The 24229-nt window shown below is 38.2% G+C and overlaps 1 protein-coding gene across 9 annotated transcripts in view; it reads left to right on the forward strand.

Annotated features, from left to right (window-relative positions):
- Positions 1 to 24229, forward strand: part of Grik1 (glutamate ionotropic receptor kainate type subunit 1) — a 342565-nt gene that overhangs the window by 247085 nt on the left and 71251 nt on the right. For all 9 annotated transcript variants that reach the window (XM_042676852.1, XM_042676855.1, XM_042676851.1 and 6 more), the window contains one exon: positions 1581 to 1724. In XM_042676852.1, the coding sequence (XP_042532786.1) occupies positions 1581 to 1724 (144 nt within the window). The remainder of the gene's footprint in view (positions 1 to 1580; positions 1725 to 24229) is intronic.

Genomic DNA, 24229 nt, shown 5'->3' on the forward strand with positions numbered 1-24229 from the left:
TCTGTACCAAACCAATCATTCAGTGAATGGATAAAGTTACTGTTCTGTATCCTCAGGGCTCTGCTTCTACAGATTCAGTCAAAATACTGCAGAAAAAAAATGCACCTGTAGTAAACATGTATAGACTTTTTTTTCTTGTGCTCTTTCCTGATAAACAATATAGCATGTCAACACTTTACACTTCATTTATGTTGTATTAGATATTAGGTAATCCAGAGATGAGTTACTGTGAATGATCGAATTATTTAAATTATACACCAATACTAAGCCATCTTATATGAGAGATGTAAACATACTCATATTCTGATATCCAAAGGAGGTCTTAAAACCAACCAACTCCTCCCCCATGTAAACCAAGGAAAGACTACACAGACCAATGTGTTAAAAAAAAAAAAAAAAAAAAAAGCAACTAGGAAAACCATGTAGTCACTTTCATTCTATAATCTGCCCTGTCGGTTTCACTCTGCCCATTATCAGCTATATACATACAGCCCTTAGCAAATCAATATCCTGTCCCGGGGTCAGTTTTCCCACATGGTGAAACAGTTTTATCTATGTGTTCTGCTGATGATTTTAAGCAGTTGTTGAGAATTTTAAATGAGCTAATCTATTTGAAGTTGGAATGAAAGCCCTCTGGTCAAATGTGAGAGTATTATGAGATTTTTATCCCCCCAAAGAAACCCACAGGGCTGTATATTTTATAAAATGCTGTGAGGATTATGTAAAAATTTGCAAATGAGAGGAAATTTATGAAGAAAGCAAAAGAAGCAATGCCCCAAAGAAGACTAGTAACTTTCTCAAACAAGCATATTGTGATCCACTTGTCTGTTGCTCAGCATCTCCCCCAAATCACCATTGAACTTGATTTCTATAGCCTCCACAACAAATAGAGAGAGAAGGGAACAAGTGTCCTTTCCTGGAAATCTCCTGGTTTTACTTTCAGGATTAAATGATTCCCTAGGTAAATAACTAGAGATAAGTGATGAGAATGATTTCAGATATTGCAATATTAGCATTAGTAGACCTTCTTGCTAAATGTAGATTGTCTTTACTCTTTCGTTGGTTGTGAGGTTTGAATCTAGGGCCTCCCACTTACCAAGCAGTGGCTCTACCACTTGAATCACATGTCCCCAGTTTTTGTTAAGATTTTGAGTAGGATTTTTATGGGTTTTGCCTGAGGCCAACGCAGACCTCAGTTCTCCCATCCATTCCTCTCACATCATTTGGATGACTAGGAAGATACATCAAACCAAGCTTACTTGTTGAGATTAAAGTCTCCCTCACCTTTTTCTCAGACTGCCTTCATACCATAGTGATCCTAATCTCTGCTTGCTGAGTAGTAACCAGGATTATAGGTGTGAGAAATGGACCCAGCAAATGAAAGGGGAAAGCAGTATGACTTGACTGTGGAGTGTAAGGAGGAAAATAGCTATTGGGGAGTGAAAACTGCTCAGCTGAAAAAATAGGTGGTCTTTGAGATAAGGCAAAGGGGAAGGCTGGCAGCAGGCCCTGTGCTGATGGTAGCAAGGGAAGGAGAGTGTAGAGGGAATTCAAGATGTGCTCTACGTTTGATTTCACAGACAGAAGCAGCTCTGATGTACGACGCGGTCTACATGGTGGCCATTGCCTCCCATCGGGCCTCACAACTGACGGTCAGCTCCCTACAGTGCCACCGACACAAGCCATGGCGCCTCGGACCCAGATTTATGAACTTGATCAAAGAGGTACATGTTGCTTCCGCCTTGCCCGGCTCTCACTTGAGTTGAGCACAGCTGATTTGTCCTTTTTGGTGTGGGCTTCCCCTGTGGTAGCAACTAACAGGAGAAGTCATTGTCAATCAGTCTTCTCAGATCTCAGTGTTAGCATGTTTTCATGATCGTCATCTCCACCAGGAATTTTCTCATACTCTGAGTTCCAAGAAGGTGCCAGATCATGACTGCAAGTATCCTTCATTCTGTGAAGTCACTTGCCATTAGCACTGAGCTAACAGCTCAATGGAGTCTTATTCCAGGGTGAATTAAGTCAACAGGATGTTGGAGAGACTCCCCACATTGTCAGGCCTTGATCCCAGTGGACTCCTAAGGCTTGGGCTAGTCAGAGCTGCACCAAGGACTTCTGTATCTTAATGGTACAGTGATTATTTTGACCTTTGCCAACTAGAGAGAAAAGTCGACTCCTATTCAACACCTGGTGAGCACACTGAAGGATCTTCTAAGTATTTGAGAGAGGGGAGTTCTTGGCTAGTGTCCCGGAACCCTGGACAGCTGTCCCCTTCTCCTGTTCTCTGAGGCAGGTTGAATAACCTGTTCTGATATCCTTGGATTATCTTCTACTCCAAAATAGACCTTAGGGCATTTTCAGTCTACATAATGTGAAATAAAATCTTTGGAGCAGCCAAGCTCAGTTGAGTATGCACTGTATTCTACGAAATGTTCTAGGGTTTTCTCTGTAGGATACCTAGGTCTATATATTCTCAGTCTCATTTTCCCTCTCACTACTGGAGAAGAGTTTGGTGAGGAAAAGCCACAAGTGAGACACACAGGAGGGGAGATGGTATGAGAGAAGAATGCCTACCAGGTGCACTGGAAAGGTCTTCCTTTGAACTCTATTTCTCTCAGTTTCTTTATCATCTACAGATTCTCTTTCTACTGCTCAATTTATTAACCATTGAATGATGACTCATCCACAAGGGTAAGGACAAAATAGGTAGCCTATGTAAGGATTAAGACTCAGGATTCAAGTCAAGTTTGCTTTCTAAGGTGGGACTAGGGTGCGATTTAAGGAAGTACCCACTCCCACGTGTGAACTCTGTACTTATGCAAGGCTGAAGAAGAGTTCTTCCTTAAATTTTTGTGTTTGTGTGTCTCCCACCTCATTGTAGCCTAAACCTGTTCTGCTTGGACTTAAATGTATGCTCCATTACTGCAATGAGCAATCTAATCAGAATGAGTTAACCTCTCTGTGTCTAAGGTTTTTCATCTGTAAAATGGGGGCATAAAACCATCTACCTTGCAGCATTGTATAGATAATGGATAAAGACAGTACTTGTGAAGAACCGTGCAGGAACATGGTAAGAATTTGAAAGTATTAGCAAGTCTCTTACCTTAGGAAAGCAACACTGTATGTGACAGCTCCACTCAGTTTACTGAGGATGGTGACAGGAATTGAAAATCAGCAGCAACAACAACAAAGAAATTACAAATTGGCATGAAATGAAATGCTCTGTCTGACAGCTACATAAATCTGACATACTGTGCCTAATAGAAAAACATCACATGGCCTCTTCTCCCCACAGCGATCATGGTTATGTCCTGAATCGCCATCCTGATTACCTTGATCTTTAACAAGAAAACAGTTGATTCCCTTTCATCTCAAACTAGTGCAAAGAGAGGCAGAAGCTATGTGATAGCTTTAGATCAAACACTGGGAGCACTCCAAGTACCTTTTTGCTTGTACTTAAGTTGCATAAGAGGGTGAAATTACCAGGCCACATTTGGACATGTTTAAGGAAATAATGAGTTCCAAGATGAGGGACTATGTTGAAAGCAAGAAAGCACTTTATATATATTTACTCTGAAAAGCTAAATTCTACATTCTCAGGCTCCACAGCTGGGGGGGGGGGGGGGGGAGGAAGGATGTGAGGAGAATACATCAGAAATCTTTGTCACCATTGTTCTCATTCACTTTTGTCTCTGGAGTTACCATGCCATCTGCTAGCTTTGGCTGGGTATAGGAACTTAGTGAGAAGATGGAATGGTGGATGGTAGGGATAAAGAGGAACCACATTCCAGAGTAGCATGGAGGGAATTATGGCATGAACTAAAATATACCAAGGAGAAAATGCAGTTGTTGCTTTAGCACAGTACATATACCTCAACCAAACTTTCCACGGAGCAGCTTTTCTTGGAAATAAGGCACTCAGTTCTGAAACTTCACGATACTTTCTTTTAGTACTTCTCACATTCTAAAGGGGTTTCAGAATTGGGATCAGCACTATGTAAAGCAGCAAGTCAGCACATTGGATTTATGGGATGAAGATCAAATCTGTCACAGAAAATGCAGCTGCAGAGCAGAGGTGGAGGCTTATGCATTCATCCCTGGTGACTGCCCTGTATTCAGAATCTAGAAGCCTTCCAGATGTGCCGTCTCCAACTCATTGCTGCTCAGTGTTTGAGGCAGATTGAGAAAGAGAGGGGAGGGGGACTAAAGAACATTTGAAACGTGATGGTATTTTGTAGTGTTAGATTTCTAGGCATTTGTGAACAAAGGCATTTGTGTGGATTATTGATGTCTACAAGGATTGTTGGAATTCCATTATGCACGCAATTTTTGTTGTGATTTTGCAGGCTGAACTCACCTGAGTTCTCTCTCACACAGGCGCGGTAATTGCTGTGCCCCTCAGCTACATTCCCAGTCCCTTAAGTAAGTTATGATAACTGGCCATCTCAAGGAAGAGCAGCCCCCTGCCGAACAAAAGTAGGAAATATGGCTTTTAACATCTACTAATATAAATTTGACTTGGTTCAGAAGTGAAACTTTATCAAAACCATAGGACAAAACCTACACCGATTTCATTGCTAATCTCCTCTGCGTCTCTCTTCTCTGTCCTTTCTTACACACTTGTTGAACTTGCTCCCTGAATATGCCCCATAATCCTACTGAAGTCCCAGGCCTCTAATGCAAACGCTGTCTCTCTGTCATCTTTTGTGTCTCAACACAAGCACTGGCTTCTATCTGCTGACCCTGACTCATAATTGTGGGCCCCTTACCATTCTTTTAGCTATAATTAAACTGTCATAGGCATTTGCATGTCTAACCCAAGCTATAATTTTCCAGTCTCAATTCTCTTATTTTTGTACAATCCAGGACACAGAATAAACACTCAATGACAAGTGAATTTAATTAGTAAATGAAGGAACAAAAAGATTGAAGAAGATCCATTAACCAACCCATAAGTAAGTGGAAGCGCTACAGGACATAGTCAATACCTGATATTACGTGCAGAAACCAGTCAGTAAAGCAGAAAGAATTCAGGGGCAAATCCAGTCTGTCCATGAATGCCATAGATTGTGATGGGTTGTGAGTCCGAACTCTTATGAATATGACAACCTGCTTAGCTCAGGCACTGGACACAGGGTAAATTTCAGTTTATTATCGGTTGAATGTAATCATTTTAGCTTATGTTTTTCTCATTTTCCTTTCCTATACAATGTCTGATCCATATGTTTATGTACATTATATATTATATAGTACATACATAGTATATGTATTATATATTATATAGTACATACATAGTATATTAGTACATATGATATGTACTAATGTATATATATAGAGACCACACATAAATATTACATACTATATACCACATATATAGAATAGGTAAAGCATAGCAGAACATGTTTTTCTTTTTCTTTTTTAAAATTATTTTCAAATAATTGTTTAAAAAAAAAAGGAAGAGGACTTCAATTTAACATGTCCATTTATATGTACAACGCATTGGTCAGTTACCTCTTCCATCATTCTCTTCCCATATCGATCACCTCCCAACCATCTCCTCAAGATATCTAGGTCCATGTTCATATATATACACTGAGTATCATGACTGACATTCCTTTCTACATTCATCGCGCCCCTTTCCTTTTAGTCTTGATGTCCCTCAGCAAAGACATGATTTGGCTTCCTGACATTCATTTTGTCAAACTATCTGTTAATTGTTCAAAGAGTTTATACCATAGTGACATCTCACTCCTGTGTATATCATACTATTGTCATTTTGGTCATATGTGTATATATATGCATGTATTATCATATATGTTTACAGTTTAGGTCTAACATCTACATATGAAATAACACATAAGTCCTTTGTCTTTCTAAACCCAGATTATTTCAAACAGTATAATTCCCCCCGCCCCGTCAAGCTATTTATCTGAAAGTGACATACCACTATTCCATTATATGTATATATGTGTATCATATTACATATATACATATATATGTATATATATCAGATACATACACACATATAGAGAGAGAGAAAAAAGAGATAATTAGAGATATCACATTTTCTTCATTCATGGGTTATGAGGCATCTGGGCTATTTCCACAACTGGGCTATTGTGCCTAGAACTGCAATAAATGTGAGTATACTGGTGCCTTTAATGCAATTTCTGGATACATGTCTAGAATGGTATTAATGGTTGTTAATGAAGTTCTATTTAGAGTCCTTTGAGGAGTCTCCATACAGATTTCCAACAACTGTTGCACTAATTTAGATTCACACCAACAATTATATTATACTTCTCTTTTTCTACCAGTATTTTTGTTCATATTCTTCAAGATGGCCATTATGACTGGAATGAGATGGAATCTCTTTTTTATTTATATTTCTATTATGACCAACAATGTTGAGATTTTTTTGTATATTTATTGGCCTTATGTACTTCTTCTGAGAAGTATCTGTTTGGCTCTTTGCTCATTTATTAACTTGGGGTGTTTTACTGTTTTGAGTTTCTTATATATTCTGGATATTAGACCCTTGTCAGATATATAGCTGATGAAGATCTCTCATTCTGTAGGCTGTTTTTTCGTTTATTGACTAAACCCTTTACTGCATAGATTTTCAGCTTGATACAATCCCAGTTGTCAATTCTCTCTCCTATTTTCTGAGCTGCTGAGCTCTATTCAGGAAGTCCCTATCTTGTGTTCTACATTCTAGTTCTAGTGTCACCCTACTCTTTCTTGTAGGAGTTTCAAGGTTTCAGGTCTTACATAGAGGTCTTTAGTCAACTTGGATCTAATATTAGATATTACTCACAAGGTGACAGACAGGGAATTATTCTAGCACCATTTGTTGAAGAGGCTATCTTTTATAATAAATGTTTGGGTTTTTTATTAAAAATCATATAGCTGTAGGTATGTGGGTTTATTTATGTATCTTCTAGCCTGTTCCAGCGGTATTCAAGTACTAACACCAAGCTATTTCAGATGCTATAGCTCTCTAGTATAGATTTAAGTGTGGAATTATATTGCCTCCAGCATTGCTTTTTTATGTGAAGGATTGCTTTGACTACTTCAGCCTTTAGTACTTTGATAGAAATTTTTATATTGATTTCTCTCTCAGTACAAAGAGTCATATGAAATTTTGATTGGGTTTGCATGGAATTTGTAAATGGCTTTTGACAATATGGCCATTTTCATAATATTAATCATTCCAATCTATGAACGTGAAAGATCGTTCTACCTTCTGGTATCTTTTCCTATTTATTTCCTCAGAGTTGTATAGTTTTCTTTGTGGAGCTTTTTCACCTCTACATGGTGGTAGAGTAGATTTTTTCATAGTATCTTTAATAGTAATTTGAATGAGATTGTTCTCTTATTTTCCCTCTATACCTGTTCATTGTTAATATACAAGAAAGCTAATTAATTTTGTGTGTTTTTAGATCTTGCCACTTTCCTAAAGAGATTTATCAACCCTAGTCATTTTGGCATGGTATCTTTACAGTCTATTAGTTAGAAATTGGATCACACTATCTGCAAATAGGGATAGTTTAACTGCTTCAGTCCGAATGTGTATGCTTTTTGTTTCTTTGTTCATACTGCTCTCTCTAGGAATTACAGTCCACTGTTTTCACTTTCATTTTTCTAAGAACTTTTGATTAATTATTAGGGCACTATTTTGAGCTCTATTTTGTTGATGTAGACATGCATAACGCTAAGCTTTTCTCTTAGAAGTTATATTTCAAAGATTTTGGTAGTTTGTATTTTTATTTTCATCAGACTCTGAAAAGTTTGGGATATTCACTTTTATCTCTTTAGTGACCCACTCATCCTTTGGCTGCTGCATTTTCCTGCTTTCTTTTATTTCTTGTATTCCTGTGTTGGGTTTTACTCATTTGAGGACATTTTGTAGTCTGATCATTCATTTCCATGAAGTCTTCCCACTGGGTTTTTGTGTGTATTATCACTAAATTGGGTGTTATCTGAGTTTATGAGCCATTTCTCAGTGCTGGTGTGAAGGAATATTTCATTTCTAGTCTTTTCTCTATTTTAAAACTTAGTAAAATATTTATATACGGTAGTATACCATTGAGAGCTTTATTCACGCAACCAGTCATGATATGTATATGTATTAGAAGATGTTTTATACAGGTGCATAGGATTAGAATTAAATTATTAAGAATTTTTAATGGCAATGGAAGAGATATGGTGCTGGTGGCTTACACCTGTAATCCTAGCTACTCAGGAGGCTGAGATCTGAGGATTGTGTTTTGAAGCTAGCCCAGGGAAGGAAAGTCCATGTGACTCTTCAATAAACTACTCAGAAAAATCTACTGAGAAAAAAGAAAAAGCCAGAAGTGGTGCTGTGGCTCAAAAGACAAAGCACTTGCCTTGAGTAAAATGAAGCAGAGTTCAGGCCCTGAGTTCAAGCCCCAGGACCAGCACAACGGAAAACAAAAATAAAAGATGATGTGGGAGAAAGAGGGATAGGTGTCAGCAACTAATTTGCTTGGTGTGGTAATAAAATTCACTTGTGAGTAGCAGTTGTCATGTCAGGGGTGAGGGTAAGGAAGATGGAAATGGATAGATTACTAGTGAAAGCAGTGAGAAAAAATTAAAAGAAAGGAAAAGAAAAAATCGAACATATAACCCAAACATATAAACCAACAAACAAAACAAAAATAAACACAAGAAGTCAGTTTTCTGACTGTGGTGATAGCACAGACCATTGCCCTTTTCTCAAAATGATCCACACTTCCAGTGTCTCATCCGGCTCTGTGTTCCGGCATGCATCGGTGTCATCCCTTTAGTGGAACAACAATCACTGTCCCCCTAGAGACCTCCTCTCTCTACCTCACTTTGGTTGTGCTGTGTGTCCTGGCATAGAACCAGTATCATGAGAACTATGAGAATTCTCTAAGGCTCTGTTTCAAGGGACAAGTAACAGCTCCTTCCGCTTTGTTTCCAGTCTGCCGTAGGCCATGAAGGAGTTAGGAGGTCACACTATTAGCTGTCATCTCCTAGGAATATGTTACTCGGTCCCACTGAGTCCGAGAAGACCTGAATCCTAAACTCAGGAGCTCACGGCTGCTCTCATGTGTATGTGGAGTGGGTGCTGATCACTGATCTGGCTTCCTCACCTGCAGCGTCTGTTCTGTTGTGTGGAGCTAGCTTGGCGCCTTGAGTCACAGGGCTGAGTCACCTGCTACTCCATGTTGCGTTTTCCTCAAGTCAGAATTGCAATTTTCTCTTCTGCCTATGTGTTGGATGCATGGATTTCACTAGGTAATATTCCTGGAGATACAAGGGACTGGGGGGAGGGGGAAAAAGACAAACAGGAACAGGAAAGATCTGGTTCCCACTGTAGACAGCATTGTCTGCTTCAGGATCCTTTTTGAGTATGTTTTATTTTATTTCTTTTCTCTCCATGTAGAGGCTTAAGATGCAATCATTTTGATTCCCACTAGATCCTCTCTGCCTGTAAGTTACCTTCTATCTTCACCTAAATTGGCTTCCCCTGCATAAGTCATATATTTTCTCACCTGTTGGTCCATGGATGATGGCTGTCAGAAATCCACCATTTTTTCCCCTAGCAAAATGTTCATCATGTGGTTGTTTGCTCAATAAAGGGTAGCTAGCTACCTTCAAATGGAGGGTCCTGTTAAAATGTGCACTAAGTAAGGCTATGTAGTTGTGAGGAGAAATAAGGCAGGGCATAGGAAATATTAAATACATTGCCAACCACAGTGGAAGCATTGCTTCTTACTTATTAGCAGTATGGGTACCATCAGCATAGTCACTAGAATCTAGCATGACACCACAGTTGTTTGCAGAAAGGACAGGATTTGGCAGGGAAAGGTCAGGAGTGGTTATCAAGAGAAGCATGAAGCATTCGGAGTCCAGTTCAGTGATGTCAGAAACTGAAGAATTTTCACTCACAGACCACACAGATAATTGTTCAAGAAAGGTGACAGGGCATTGGGTAATGGCCAACCAGGTTTAGCATCTTAGTCATTTCAGGCTGCTATAACAAAATTAACAACTGGCTGAGTGCCGAAAGACTTAGCTGCAGGGCCATGGGAAGAGGATCTGTGTCAGGAAGAAGCACATTTGAGTATTTGGGTTGAAGACCTCTAATCACAGGGGCTGTGAAGAGCTCAGAATTGAGTATGAAGTAGGGAATTTGGGATTTTAGGATAACCTAATATTTAAAATTATTTTTAGGGTCTCGGATCTTCACTTAAGCTGATTTAAACTTAGTTCATTTCCCCCATACATACATACATACATAAATACATACAAAATTACCTGCAACCTTGGAGGCATAACAAAAATCTTAAGTTCCCTAAGCCTCACACATTAAGAGGCCCTGCATGGAAATTAAAATAGAATTTGGCTGGAAGGGCATTCCAGCATGGTGAGCAAATAAAGGATGAATGAAGCATCGGGAACTCTGTTGGGCCTAGATGGAATGGTCCTAGGTAAAAGAGCTGAGCAATATATTTAAGTCAACAGAAAGGAAAACTTGGAAATTGCCTTCTGAGCTGAGAAATTCAAATGTAATTGATGACTAATAGGGAGCCACTTTTCTTGAGCCAGAGACAAAAGATTTTTCAGATAGTTTATTTGGGGCAGCTATGTGTAGGCTTGATGGAAACTGGATGGAAAGAAAGGGAAATAAAAAGTGTTTCTTTGAGCACAACTCTAATTTTCCCTCAAGCTTAAATCTATCCAGTCATTTGCCAGCTGGGGATTTCTGCTTGGACATGCTGCTACCATCCCCATTCCCAAAAGCGCCCCCAATTGAGTACATTCTCTATTAAATCTATTATTGCTAAAATAGGACCATTCTCGATTAATGATGATGCCACTGGTAAACTTACCGAGGCAGCAAAGCCCATTTGTTTGTGTTCCCATCTTATGGAAAATCTGGACACATCTCTTGACATTTTTGTATGCTTAAGGTAATGTCAGTCTTAGAGTTCCTTTATGTGAAAAGCCCGCCTCAATTTAATGATTAACAATATCCCAGTCTAAGATCCCAATCAGAAGTCCAACTTGATTTAACCATAGATTTTTCCCTTCTCAGAACTCAACGTTTCTGGAAAATCAGAACAAAACAAAGAGACCTCTCTCCTTTCTTCTACCTCTGATTGCATCTTCCTCACACCTACCAGGCTCCAAAAGAAAAAAAAAAGACAAACACTACTTGCCTATTTACTACCCTGTGGTTTAGAGGTTGGCAGGTAATGGAAACTGATGCCCCCAGTGGGCCAGAGGGCTTTGGAGCTTCCTCTTTTGCTTAAAGGACTTTCATTCAGTGAGTTCCTATTATGCCACCTATCCTGGCAAAAGCTTGCACTGATTTCTCAGCCTCTTGACACCCATCCATATACCCTGTGGCCTTTTTAAGGCCCTGTCTAGACAGTCCCATTTACTCTAACCTAGGACATATCCTCCAAGGTGCTCTGGGTCTCCATCTGGTGGGCAGGAAATCCCGTCTCTCTGTTGTACATGCTCCTAGTCATGATGTAGCTGGTTTCTGATCAGCTGCTGGCTAATTTGCTAATCAACTGATCAACTCTAGGCCAGCCCACTTTTGTCACTTGGGAGCTACCTCAGAGCCCATAACTCACTTTGACTTTGCAATTTTCATTGGTTGGCATCTCTAATTGCAGTGAGCCTCTTGCAGATTTCTCTACATGGCGATTTCTCTACATGGCCCCTTAGGGAACTCATTCACTAAGAACAGGAGTAGAAAGCAGCATCCTAAAGCCAAAATAGTGTAGACTCACATAGAGGCAACAGATACATGTCCTCAGAGATCACATCTATGACTTACAGAACCACTAAGATATATGGTCAATTTGGGCCCAAAAAAGATCTGAGAAAATCTCAGAGGAGCATTTTATTTATGCATTGGAATTTGTCCCATTATGTTTCTCCTGGAATACTACAATAGACTCAGGATAGACTCTAATTAGAATTTTGAAGCTAAGACCTTTTTATAATCATTATCCACATATGTAAAAGCAGCGCACCTAAGTGCAAAACAGTTTGTGCCATCCTCTAGAAACACAAATCTGCACTGTTTTTCTATGTCCGCCATATTCCATTTCCATGTATGTGGAACAGAGACATGTGAAACAAATATATTGAACATTTCCTAATGGGAAGTTATGATAACACCCCTTTTCTCATACTACTTTCAACTTCTTATTTTTCACTTTGGGCTAATTCTTACTCGGAACACCTTTCCTCTGGATGGTATCTTCTAAACTTCCATTTGGGGAGAGGTCCTCCATTCAGTTCTACAGCTCCTGTCCATTGCTATGTTAGCACTGAACATGTTTCATCTGGGGATTGTAAGATCTTGCCATCAGAAATAGACACCATCAATTTGTCCCGTGTCCTCAGAGGTCTATGTCTGAACATGGCTAGCATCGGAAAGATTTCTTATTGATCTAATCCCAGTTAATATCAAGTTAAAATCTAGTAAACTCAGAAGTGGCGCTGTATCTCAAGTGGTAGAGCGCTCGCCTTGAGCTGAAGAGCTGAGGGACAGCGCCCAGGCCCAGAGTTCAAGCCCCACAACCGACAAAAAAAAAAAAAAAATCTAGTAAACTCTTAAGCATAAGTTTTCTGGGCTAATAATTTGAAACTATATAAATGGTTCCTAATTGATCTGTCCTAAAATAAATTTACTGTCTAAGAATGAAACTTTATTTCCAAATACCAGTGTACATGGGATGTCTCTGAGAGCTATGTAAAATACAAGCTTTCTGCCGTCATTTTGCTATGAAAATGTAATGTATTGGTTCAGTTTTGACAGGATGAAAATTATAAGTTTGAATATAGAAGCTTGATATTTAAATTCAAGCTTTAAAAAATCAAAGAGTAAAAGGTAAAATTCTTTACTTAGTTACCTATATAGACCTTAATATTTATTTAAACTTTTACTTAGTAAGCTAGTATTGAAGTTAGTTTCATGAGAACTAGTGACATTTTATATTACTGAAAATAATTAAAGTTAATAGAGAAGCATATACTCTGTTATATTTTTAATACTTATTTTTCTTGTAAAGAAACTGTACAGAGGGGTTACAGTTACAAGAGTAAGGTAATGAGTACATTTCCTATTGAGCATTGTTACTCCTCCCTACCATCCCTTTCCTCCCTATCTCCCCAACTCCTCCCTTCCCACTCCCACCCCCCAACCCCCGACCACTGCCGATGTTGTAAAGTTCACTTCAACATAGTGCCTTGTACATTTCATGGTTACAATGGGTCAACCTGTATCCTTATTTCAGCATTTTGTTATTTCCCTTCCTCTCCCCAAATTTATAAAAATGTATATACAAGATGCAGGGTAGCAGAATCAAATACAGTAAAAACAGGAGTTATACCATGGGAGAAGAACATGTGAAAGAAACAAAAGAAATCACAGAGTACGTTATAAGTACTTTACAAACAACAGCAACAAAGAAAAAAACCTCTTGTGTCCCTATCTTGGGTTCATTTCACTTAGCACTATCTTATATGGTCATATGTGCATAGCTTTTGACCTTTTCTACTTGTCTGGTAAGATTATCCTAGATGTATACTAGTTATTGCAAATAAGGGAAAGCATGGGACCTATGTTTCTTTGGGCCTGGTTTACTTGGATTTTCATTACCAGAACGAGCTGTCCAGCAGATTAGTCAGACAGCACTAGATCTGTCATGCAAAAGCATACTCTTTGGGAAAATTTCTATTCATACTTCTCATTCAGTACCTCTTAAAAAGTACCTATGTCCTAACTCCTCATTTTTTCAACATCATGTGTACTTTGGTAAAGACCATAATTTCTCTCTCAGTGCCCTCTCAGATTTAGGACATTTGTACTGAAAAGAAGACTGTACTTTTCAAATCTTTTCATTAACTCCTTTATGTAACTCTGGACAGGGAGGAGTGACTTCCATAGTTCATGGGTTATGCATTCAATTAGTGTTTTAAGTATAACTGTCTTTATTCATACCATAAAAAGAATTAGAAAGGTGTTTCCTACAATTCTTGAGGCTGAGATTCCCAGCGTCAACCAACTGGCATTCAGTGTCAGGGATTGGGGAGATTTCTTGCAGCACCTTCACATAACAGAAGAGTAGGCAGGCAAAAAGGGGCCTAGGCCACCCTCTCTGGCCATCTTAAAAACATACTGAACATCTCCTAAAAACTATATCTTTTAATATCGCTGTGATAGGAATTCAAGTTTCAATATGACTTTTGAAATGGACATCAACATTCTAATTACTCAAGTTTTGAAACTTATCAACATTAATGCTTATTTCATTGTTTATTTGGCTCTTTTATTTTCATGGAAAAAATCAAATATTCCTTTTTTTTTAATTGACCCAATGCCTAAGTGGAAAGCTTGTTGTATACATCGCTGTTTACCACATTATACCACATCATTATCACCAAGTCACAACTCCATATCCACTAACCTCATCTCAGCCTATCTCCAGCTTATTAGAGAGAGTTGAATTCAGTTGATATGAACACCTTCAGTTTCCAAAAGGCCACCAGCAAACTTTTCACACTAATTTCCTTTCTTTAAAACCAGTGGGTGAGATATAATTATTTTCTTCCATGTTTCCCTGGGCAGATGCTCATTTTGTCCCATATAAGACCTCTGCCCTTCCTGTCATTTCCTCTTCTGACAAAATTTCACAGCTCATTGCAGGTGCTACATTTTCTCAAACACATTCTCAACAACCTCCCATACAGGTCTCTTCTCCTCACTCACATGCTTGTGATTAACCTTTACTATCACATTTACACCATTTTACTATGATGTACTCCTTCCTCTGTGACTGCCTCCCTGGTACCCAGTGATTTTTGTGGATGCAAGAATTGTCAAACTACTTTATTAACTTAGTGCTTAGCTCTCTTCCTGCATGCAGTAAGTACTCAACATATCCTAGTGGTGAAATAAATAATATGTCTTTAAATGTAATATCTCACCCAGCCAAGCTAACTAGAACAAGTTATAAATTCAGCCCATATGGAAGCACATATGTTCATCCTCTTATATAAATATTGATTAGCTATAGTAGTAAGCATCTGCACTGCAAAGGCAATTATCTGGTTAATATCATCAAAGTAATTTTAGTAATTCAAGAGATCATGGTCTAATTTCTACATTTTATTGATCACATCATCTAGATAATTAGACAAATGCCCTATTCTTATCTCCTTCACCTCTATAAATGTCTCTGATTTGCAATCCTATTCATTTAGTTGATTTGCCTGTACAGAAGCTAGTTGCCTCTATTTTTGAAAGCAAATCACTACACAAACCAGAACCAAAGAAAACTAGTTTATGGAAAAGATAATCCAGGTGCATATTCTAAGATAAACCTTCAGAAAATAAAAACCAATTTACCCAGCATGCATGGCACAGATATAGTTAAAGTCAGCAGATTTAGAGCTGGAAATCAAATAGTGGCAAGCAAAGCCATTATGTTTTAAAATTATGCAGTGATCCATGCAAGCTGTTATTGCAAGATAATGGGTTATAAACAACACACATAATAGTTAAAATAATTATATATTGAACAGATGAGAATATGATAAATGTATCATTTCAGTTCCTGAAATAGCCGACATCCTAGGAAGCTATGTGGTCTAAAGGTTATATTTATCATTTCTTCCTGTTCTTAATGTTTATTTTCATCACCATTATTATGTACACTTCAAATTTGTTTTTAAATGGCTTCTCTGGGAACTCATATAAAATTGTGGGTGACTGGACATAGATTACATTGCTTACAAGGAGGATGAATTTCAGATATTTGTCATTATATGTTACTCTGCAGCCCTGAGCAAGACACTAATTGTATAGTTAGTCTAGTAGGGTTATGTTTATACACTAGATATAAAGTGTGGCTCCTTTAATTAAAAATGAATTAAATAATGCCACAATAAATTGCACCTGTTAAGTCTTCTATTCAGAAATCAGCGCCAAGTATAGACAAATTTTGGAAACTTAAAAAATATCTTCTCTGTTTTCTTTACTCTACTATCTTCCCAAAGGCATCATGACTTTGTATAATTCTGTGTTTAAGTGCTATCAATTTATGCTAAATAGATAATAGTATTAATCAGTGAATCAATATATGGTTGAAGGTGTCACTGATTTCAATACACTTTCTCAGACCAATAGGGAATTCCTAAACCAGGAAAATCTTCAAAAATCCTAAAAATCTCTTTGGAGTTAACTGAGGTGTAAGAGTTGATTTGGAGATGAAAGTAAGCCAAGTCTAACTTCCTGTCTGACCTTCCATAGAAGCATTATATGGAGCAGAACACAAAATTCCCACAAAATCCCTTGACCTTCAAACCTGAAATGGTGCTTGTTTAGGTTTCCCAGGAGGAGAAAAAAAGTGACCAAGTGAATAGAACCAGTACACAGCTCTGTTTTTTCTTCATTTTATTCTGTAGTCTCTCCTAGGTGTGATGGCTTACTTTCTTTCTCTTGATGTCGAAAAGATTATAACTTTTGGAAGTTATCTCTTATTCAACCATACCTTCAATAAATATCCTAGATGCCTATCAAATGCACTTAATGGAATTTAAAGCTAAGGGAAGTATTTCCTGCAATTAAAGAATTACCAATTATTTGGGGAAGAAATTCCTAGCACAAATAACTAACCTCATTTATAATGATTACCTATAAACAATATGCAATAGCTTACCTGTGGTAAGATGACAGCTTAGTAAATCAAAGAACTAATGAAGTATGATGAGAACATAGGAAATTCAGAAATTCATTTAAAATATATTTTGCTCTAAATATTTGTATGGCCTAACCTCAATTTTTTCTCCTTTGATTTGTGCAATAAGAACTCTTAAGGCTATACACTTTCTAATGGATGTTTCAGCATGCAACATTTGTGGCTTCATTCTTCATTTTTGTTTATTTTCATTAGCATATATTAATTTTACAAAGTGAGGGTCTTAACTGTGATATTTTCATACATGTATATAATATATTTTGATCCTAGTCAATCCCCCAAATATTCTTGCATATCCTTTTTTCCCTAACCCTCCCCCCTTTTTAACTTTCTTGTAAAATGTTTTGCTATATTAGCATTTGTTTTTAAATATGGAATGACTGAAGGAACCTATTCTTCAGGCAATTGCGCTTAAAAAGTGAGCCTCCAGTAAAGGTCCATATTGAAAAGATGCTACACGATTCATTTTTTTTTTTATTGTGAGAATACTGTACAGAGGGGTTACAATTACATGGGCAAGGTAATGAGTACATTTCTTATCAAGCATTGTTGCCTCCTCTTTGTTTCCCCTTCCTATCCCTTCCCATACTCCCCCCTCCTCCCCCCACCCGATCCTTCCCCCCCACCAAAGTTGTAAAGTTTGTTATTCATTTTTTATAGCTTATTATTCTTCTGAACTCCCAGACTAGAAATAGTGTGCTCACTAACACATAAAAATGTTGATGGTGTGAAATGCTTATATCAATCAATAAACTTCTGACTAGAGTATGTGAATCAATTAGCAAAAACTAGAGAAGAATTGTCAAGCACTGTCCTATTAATAAAAAGCCTGTTTGAAATACAGATGAAAAAGACAGGTGGAACATTCCAATTGTGTTCAAACCTGAGGAGTATTGACACTTACAAGTCAGTAATTAGTCTATTGCTGCCATGGTTCTGACAAAATGGTTTTTAAACTCCATGCCCAGAATCTAGGAGCACCATTTCATCTTGTTACATTTCTGTGTCTGGCTCATACACTCGCCTTCTAGGATGCAAGGGCAGACCACCACATTTAAACTTTCCATAAGTGATTTCTCATATTTACATACACAATGATTTTTCAATGACATACAAAAGCCTCACCTTGACGTTTGGCAATCAAGAAACTAATCTCATCTTGGTCCAATGTTACCACCCAGCATCATCATTCGGAGAGACCTAAAAGCCACTGAAGTAAAAATTGGAAGTAAAACCTATGTAAACATGGTGGTCAGATGGACTCCAGTGTGATTACTGACATAGTGGCAAGAACTACCTTATTTTCTCAGTGTGCAGTACTGGAATAGAAAGACTTTCTTTTTCTATTAACAGAGCAGGCCCATGTGCTTATCTTGTGAAGGATTTAAAGATGACTGTGCCTGGCGACAGCAAGACTGCTTGGCATGTCCATGGGGGTCTAGGACAGACACAAGACAAGAATGTCTTTGAGCATATGAGGTTGATCACACTGGCAGCTCTTAGTGCATGTGTGTGTACATGCCCAAGCGTAACTGTTTCCAAACTTTCCCTTTTTATAAGCACACTAGTCACATTGGATTAGTCTACCCTACTGCCTCTTCTTAACTTAATTCCCTCTATAAAGCTTCTCCTTTCCTACATAGTCACATTCAACTACACAAAGATTTATGTCTTCAACATTTGCATTGGGGGAGACCACAGCTCAGGCCATCGCAAGGACTTTATACTCAGATTCTGAGTCCTCAGGACGGCCCTATGATTTTTGTCTCCATTTCACATGAAGAAGCTGAGGCAGAGTGATTCTTGAGCAACTGGCACAGATCTCAAGCTAAAATATGTTGAGGTTATAATCCTTGCCCTGCAAAGCTATGCTTTCCATTGGTTTCCTCGTTGCTTCTCTGAAGTTCCAAAATGATGAAACAGAGCTTTAATCCCTCCCCAATTATTACTATGCATATTATTATTTACAAACATTATGTGTATGCTTTTCTTTGTTTAAAATATGTCTATTCTCTAGTGGAATTAAAAATATTCAGTGAATTTCCTTCGAGTCTTCTGTGGAATTTCAGTGGAACTCCACTCCCTGGAGTGGAGAGTATAGTTCTTTCCAAAGACTGACATAAACAAGATGAGGTATATCAATGCATTCAGTTTGTGTCTTTTCTTTTTCTTTTGGAAGTTCTAGGAATTGAACTCTAGGTCTCATGCTTGTAGGAAAGCACTCCAACACTTGATGCATGCCTCCAGCACCCTTTCTCGCTGGTTATTTTCGAAGTGGGATAGCACTTTTAATCCTTCTACTCCATGTGGCTAGGAATGATAGGGAGATACTATTGTGCCCAGCCTTTGTGCTGTCCCCATAAACTAGGATAACTATTTCACCCAGCCATTGGTTGAGGCACAGCCTCCCACACTTTTAATGCCTGGGCTGCCTTTGAACCATCACCCCCCCAGCTCACCTCCCAAGTAGCTAGGATGACAGGTTGAGCAGCCACATCCAGCTAGACTATGTTCCTGCTTACAAGCAAACTTTTCAGAAAGGATTGGCAATATTTGAGACACTCTGAAGCATCCATAGATCTAAGCCAAGAGGACAGTGCCTCTTACCATGAAGAAATCAGGGAAGAGCAGCAAAGAGCAGCCAGGAACTCATGCTGAGGAACAGGCAGTAGGAGGATAGGAAGAAGAAAAGCCCGGACCACAATGTTCTTTCTCCCTAATTTTCAGAACAGCAGGAGAGTCTGGGAGTGAGTTGGGCATTTCAAAGGGAAAAAGTGGAAATGACCTGTCACCACTCATCTACCTTTCCTTCTCAGCCGTACTCAAGTTCAGTTTGTAGCCAGAATTTTAGTTGTGTAACATTAATAAAATTACAAGCCACAGATTTGAACTTTAAGCTAATTACAGCTCCAAAACCGTACTTAAATACTAATTCTCTTTATATATAGCATAAGAAATCAAGAAGCAAATCAAAACATCTATTGTTTGCATTATGAAAATAAATGAGCCTAAAGTTTTCTTTGGAAATTAGGTTTTCAGCTAACCTTTTAGATACAAATGTTATAGATTTTCTAATGATCTCCTCCTTTTATTAATTCCATGAAAGTACAGCTTTAGTCGATGCTCATTAAGAGTAAAAGAAATGCCTTTTAAAGGAGTCTTCTTTTTTTCCGTTCTTTCCACATATTTGAATTTAATTACTCTAAACTGATGCAAGCAGGCTGTAAGTAACCTTATCTAATTACCCAGTTAATCTACTTGTAAATAATCTAGTAGTCATTTTTATGATCTAAAAATGATCTAATCATGCAGCGACAGTATTTGTGGTTAAAAATCTTCTAAATAAGGAACAGGAAAGCAAATACTTCGGAATCAATATGGGTGATGAATGTAGTCTCTCGTCGTTTTAATTGCAAAGGATTTAGTTTTAAAGAAATAATAAAGATTTGCCACTAACTCTTAACCTGATTATGAACCTTGACCAAGTTTGCTTCATTCAAGAAGTTGCTTGGTTTCTTTTCACGTAGTTACCATTAGAAGTGGAGTAAGAGAATTATTATCCAAACAAAACACATCTGACCAGAGTCTGCAACGGGCAATTACCCACACAGGCTTCATACTTTATAAATGTATTTTCCAACAAAACATTTCCAAAAGTCAATAAATGAACTTTTCCCTGTGACCACTGACCTCTCAGTATTGAGTAATTATTCTGCCTATGTTTAGCATGAAAGATAGAGTCAAATTTACCAGCTAACTTTTGCAAGTATTTCCTATTCATTCTGTATTCACAATTTCAGGTATAAACTTTTAAAATAAATTACAGTTTATGAAAATCATAGGGTAGGTCATTTTATTTTTAATCAGTGCTGGTAAAATAGGATTTTTTTAAGTCAGTTTTGAACTAGGATTATACCTTGACAAATAAAGAAATAAACAGAAGGGAAATAAAGGAGAATAGATGGCTCTTTAGTTTTGAATTGTTTTGATGAATAATGTGCCTTTCCACCTTTTGAACTGAGGCTGCAACAGAAAGGTAGGATTTTATTGATATCTTCCCTGCCACTTCATTTCCATGCTCAATCCTTGAACAGTTATTTTCCTCTACAGTTTCTCACTGCACGACAGAACTTGTGTCACATCCTGCACTTGATTGTTCAGGGAAAGAAATGAACTTTCTTACTAGTTTCTGTGAAACCTCCCTGGTTTCGCTCAGCAGGGGTTTGAACAACACTTTCCCTAAATTCAGAAGTGATTTTTTAATTTACTGTCATTATGTTTTGCTTCTAGCAATCAGAAGGCTAGAATTTGTTCTTCTCTCAATTTGAAAGTTTTCTACTTTCCAAGCATTCAGCTTTTCAAAAATCTAAGCTGCATTGAGTCGGCTCAATTAAGTTACAACTGGATTTTGTCAATGTACCCTCAAGTTTATAGTCACGTGGTGCCAAGAAATAACTCTCAGGATTTTAAGTGATTTGCTAGAGCAGTGGGTGGGGTGGGCATGAACTGCGTATTCAACTTTAATAATATTTACGTAACTCATGATTAGACTGAAAAAGGAGGCAAGGCATTTTGCCTTCATCAGATCCTCACATTTTTTTTTTCCACAGAAAAAGATTCAAATTCTAGCGTGAGCTTATACCTAGACTATGCTTTGAGGTTCCTATTTCACAGGCCTTTTCTGTCCAAAGACAAACTATTGGCAACACAGCCTCAGAGCAGAGCACAAGTGAGAAAGAAAGTCAGAAAAGGCCAGGCTCTCTCCAGTGAATGAAACTGGGTAGTGACCTCTTTGGAAGCAAGGCTAGCCAAATACTTGCCCTCAGAGAGTAGAACATATTCTCTATTTCAAGAGAGTAAAGAAAAGAGCATGGTGGAAACAAGCTATTTATTCCACAAGTTGCATGATTGAGTTTTAATTACTATTTATCCTTACCTTTTAGTACTTCACATGTAGTGCCTTTGGTCTCATTAAAACTGCAATAAAACATGCATGAAATCACCTTCTGATTTGTTGCAGGAAAAAGTCCAGTCAGAACAGAAATATCTTCTACGTCTCGGTTCATAGCTAACATTTCAAAATTATAGACTTGATGCTTGCTTATACTGGCTGTATGGCCAATGCTTTTTCAAGGTACCTATCAACATCTAAGCTGGAACCTATGCAGTCACACACACACTAAACTTCACATCATATGTTATGTACTAGCATGTATGTCTGTATCATATCTTGAGAAGACACAGACTTCCAAGGATAGAAATTGAATCCAGACATGTGCGCTTTGTAAAAATCTCTGAGGAATAAAAAGAATCATGACTATCTTAGGCCATCCAGCAATGCTTAGATATGAAGAATGATACAGCTCTAACCGTCACAACATTCCTACAGATAGCTCTTTATATTTCCACAGGAGAACTGACAGCAATAAAACTGCATTGGTTGGATGGCTTTATCCACTTGTTAAAGGAGCAGGAAGGATTTGAATCTCATTCATGCCCTTTCTATACTACCATACCACTTCCATTAAAGAAACCTGTGTCCTTTCTGTTGAACTGAGAGATCCAGTAAGTGGCCCAATAAGAATACTACATATAATTTATGTGAAGCACTAATAACCTGACCTCAAAAGACAGACTAGTAAATAATCAGCCTCTCACAGAGGGAGGCCATTGCTAATAGAAATGATTGTAAGTATGATAATCCATGAAGAACACCTAACTTTTGTCTGAGGTTGTTCAGGTGAGGCTTCCTAAAGAAAGACTAACCAGCAAAGATGTAATCAGCAGGACAGAGATTAGCAGGGTGACAGTAGTTTACTGCCAGCTTTTCCAGTTAGGGAAAAATATAGTACATGAACTAAGAATTTGGTGAGCATATGCAGAATTAAGCCAAATGCTACTGAAAAGGAACCACAAATGAGAGTAAACTAGTGAAGAATGAACAGATTTTGAATCGACATATCCTAAAACAATTAAGCAGTAGAAAAGTTTCAAACAAGGGGTTATCCAAGGCCAGCCCCTCTCTATGCATTTTAGCCTAAAATGTATTGATGATGCAGAGGAAACTTTGAATTCAACTCTCCAGGACTTTGTCAAGATGCAATTATTTTTTATTTTTTTTTTGCTGGTTGTAGGGCCTGAACTCTGGGCCTGGGCACTGTCCCTCAGCTCTTCAGTTCAAGGCAAGTGCTCTACCACTTGAGCCAGTGCCACTTCCTGATTTTTCTGCTTATGTGGTGCTGAGGAATCAAACCCAGGGCCTCATGCATGCAAGGCAAGCACTCTACCACTGAGCCACCTTCCCAGCCCAAGATGCAATTTTTTTAATAGTAGGCAAAATATAGGTGCCAGATATAAGATGCTCTTCTCTGGCTTGTGCTCAGTGAGTTTACTATTAAATGGAGCTAAGCAACCTGTCTTATCCATGCACACAGCCTCATAAAGCACTCCTGCCTGGCAGCACGTGTAAGGCCAGAGGACCAGGTTATTGTGAGATGGGCGGCGGTGAGGTGGAAATCTTGTCAGAGCAGAGATAGATAGGAACATCAGTAGATGCATCTTTTAAGAACATCTTTTTTTCATTATTTGATTCTCTTACTTCAGAAACACACTGCTTTCCAAACCATTCAGACACCGAACTAGTGGCTAAACTTGGCTAGAGAAAGCAATCAGTGCCGGGCGCCGGTGGCTCACACCTGTAATCCTAGCTACTCAGGAGGCTGAGATCTGTGGATTTGGGTTCAAAGCCAGCCTGGGCAGGAAAAGTCCATGAGACTCTTATCTCCAGTAAACCACTCAGAAAACCAGAAGTGATGCAGTGGCTCAAGTGGTAGAGTGCTAGCTTTGAGCTGAAGAGCTAAGGGGCAGCACCCAGGCCCAGTGTTCAAGCCCCATGTCAGACAAAAAACAAAGAGATAGCAATCACTGGCAAGCATTTCTAGGGCACTGAGTTTGTTGTTACAAGTGTGGGACAAGACAAAATAATTTGACTTAATCCAACTGCATAATTGAAGGATGGATTTTTCTTTTTCTTTTCTTTTTGTGCCGGTACAGGGACTTGAACTCAGGGCCTAAGACCCTTGTTTAGATTTTTTACTCAAGGTTAATGCTTTACCACTTGACCCACACCTCCAGTCCAGTATTTTGAAGGATAAATTGGATAAACTGCCCAGTATTTTCTGCTCAGACTGTCTTTGATCTTCTAATCTTCATGGTTTCAGCACACTAAGTAGCTAGGATGTTAGGTGTAAACCAGTGCAATCAGCTAAAAGATGGGTCTTAACATCACAAAAGAACCAATTTCACTTGCTCAGCCTAAAGTCCATGTGATAGCAACACTCCTATTTTTCCTAAGATGCTACTTTCTCTTCTCAGGAAGGTAGTTTATGTATTTTTAATGCTGTGGATATAATATTATTAAAAATTAAGTTGATGGTGTACTTTCATTAATATAC

Source organism: Dipodomys spectabilis, unplaced genomic scaffold (assembly GCF_019054845.1).
Source record: "Dipodomys spectabilis isolate Male_0828 unplaced genomic scaffold, ASM1905484v1 ptg000032l, whole genome shotgun sequence".
Taxonomy (NCBI): Eukaryota; Metazoa; Chordata; class Mammalia; order Rodentia; family Heteromyidae; genus Dipodomys; species Dipodomys spectabilis.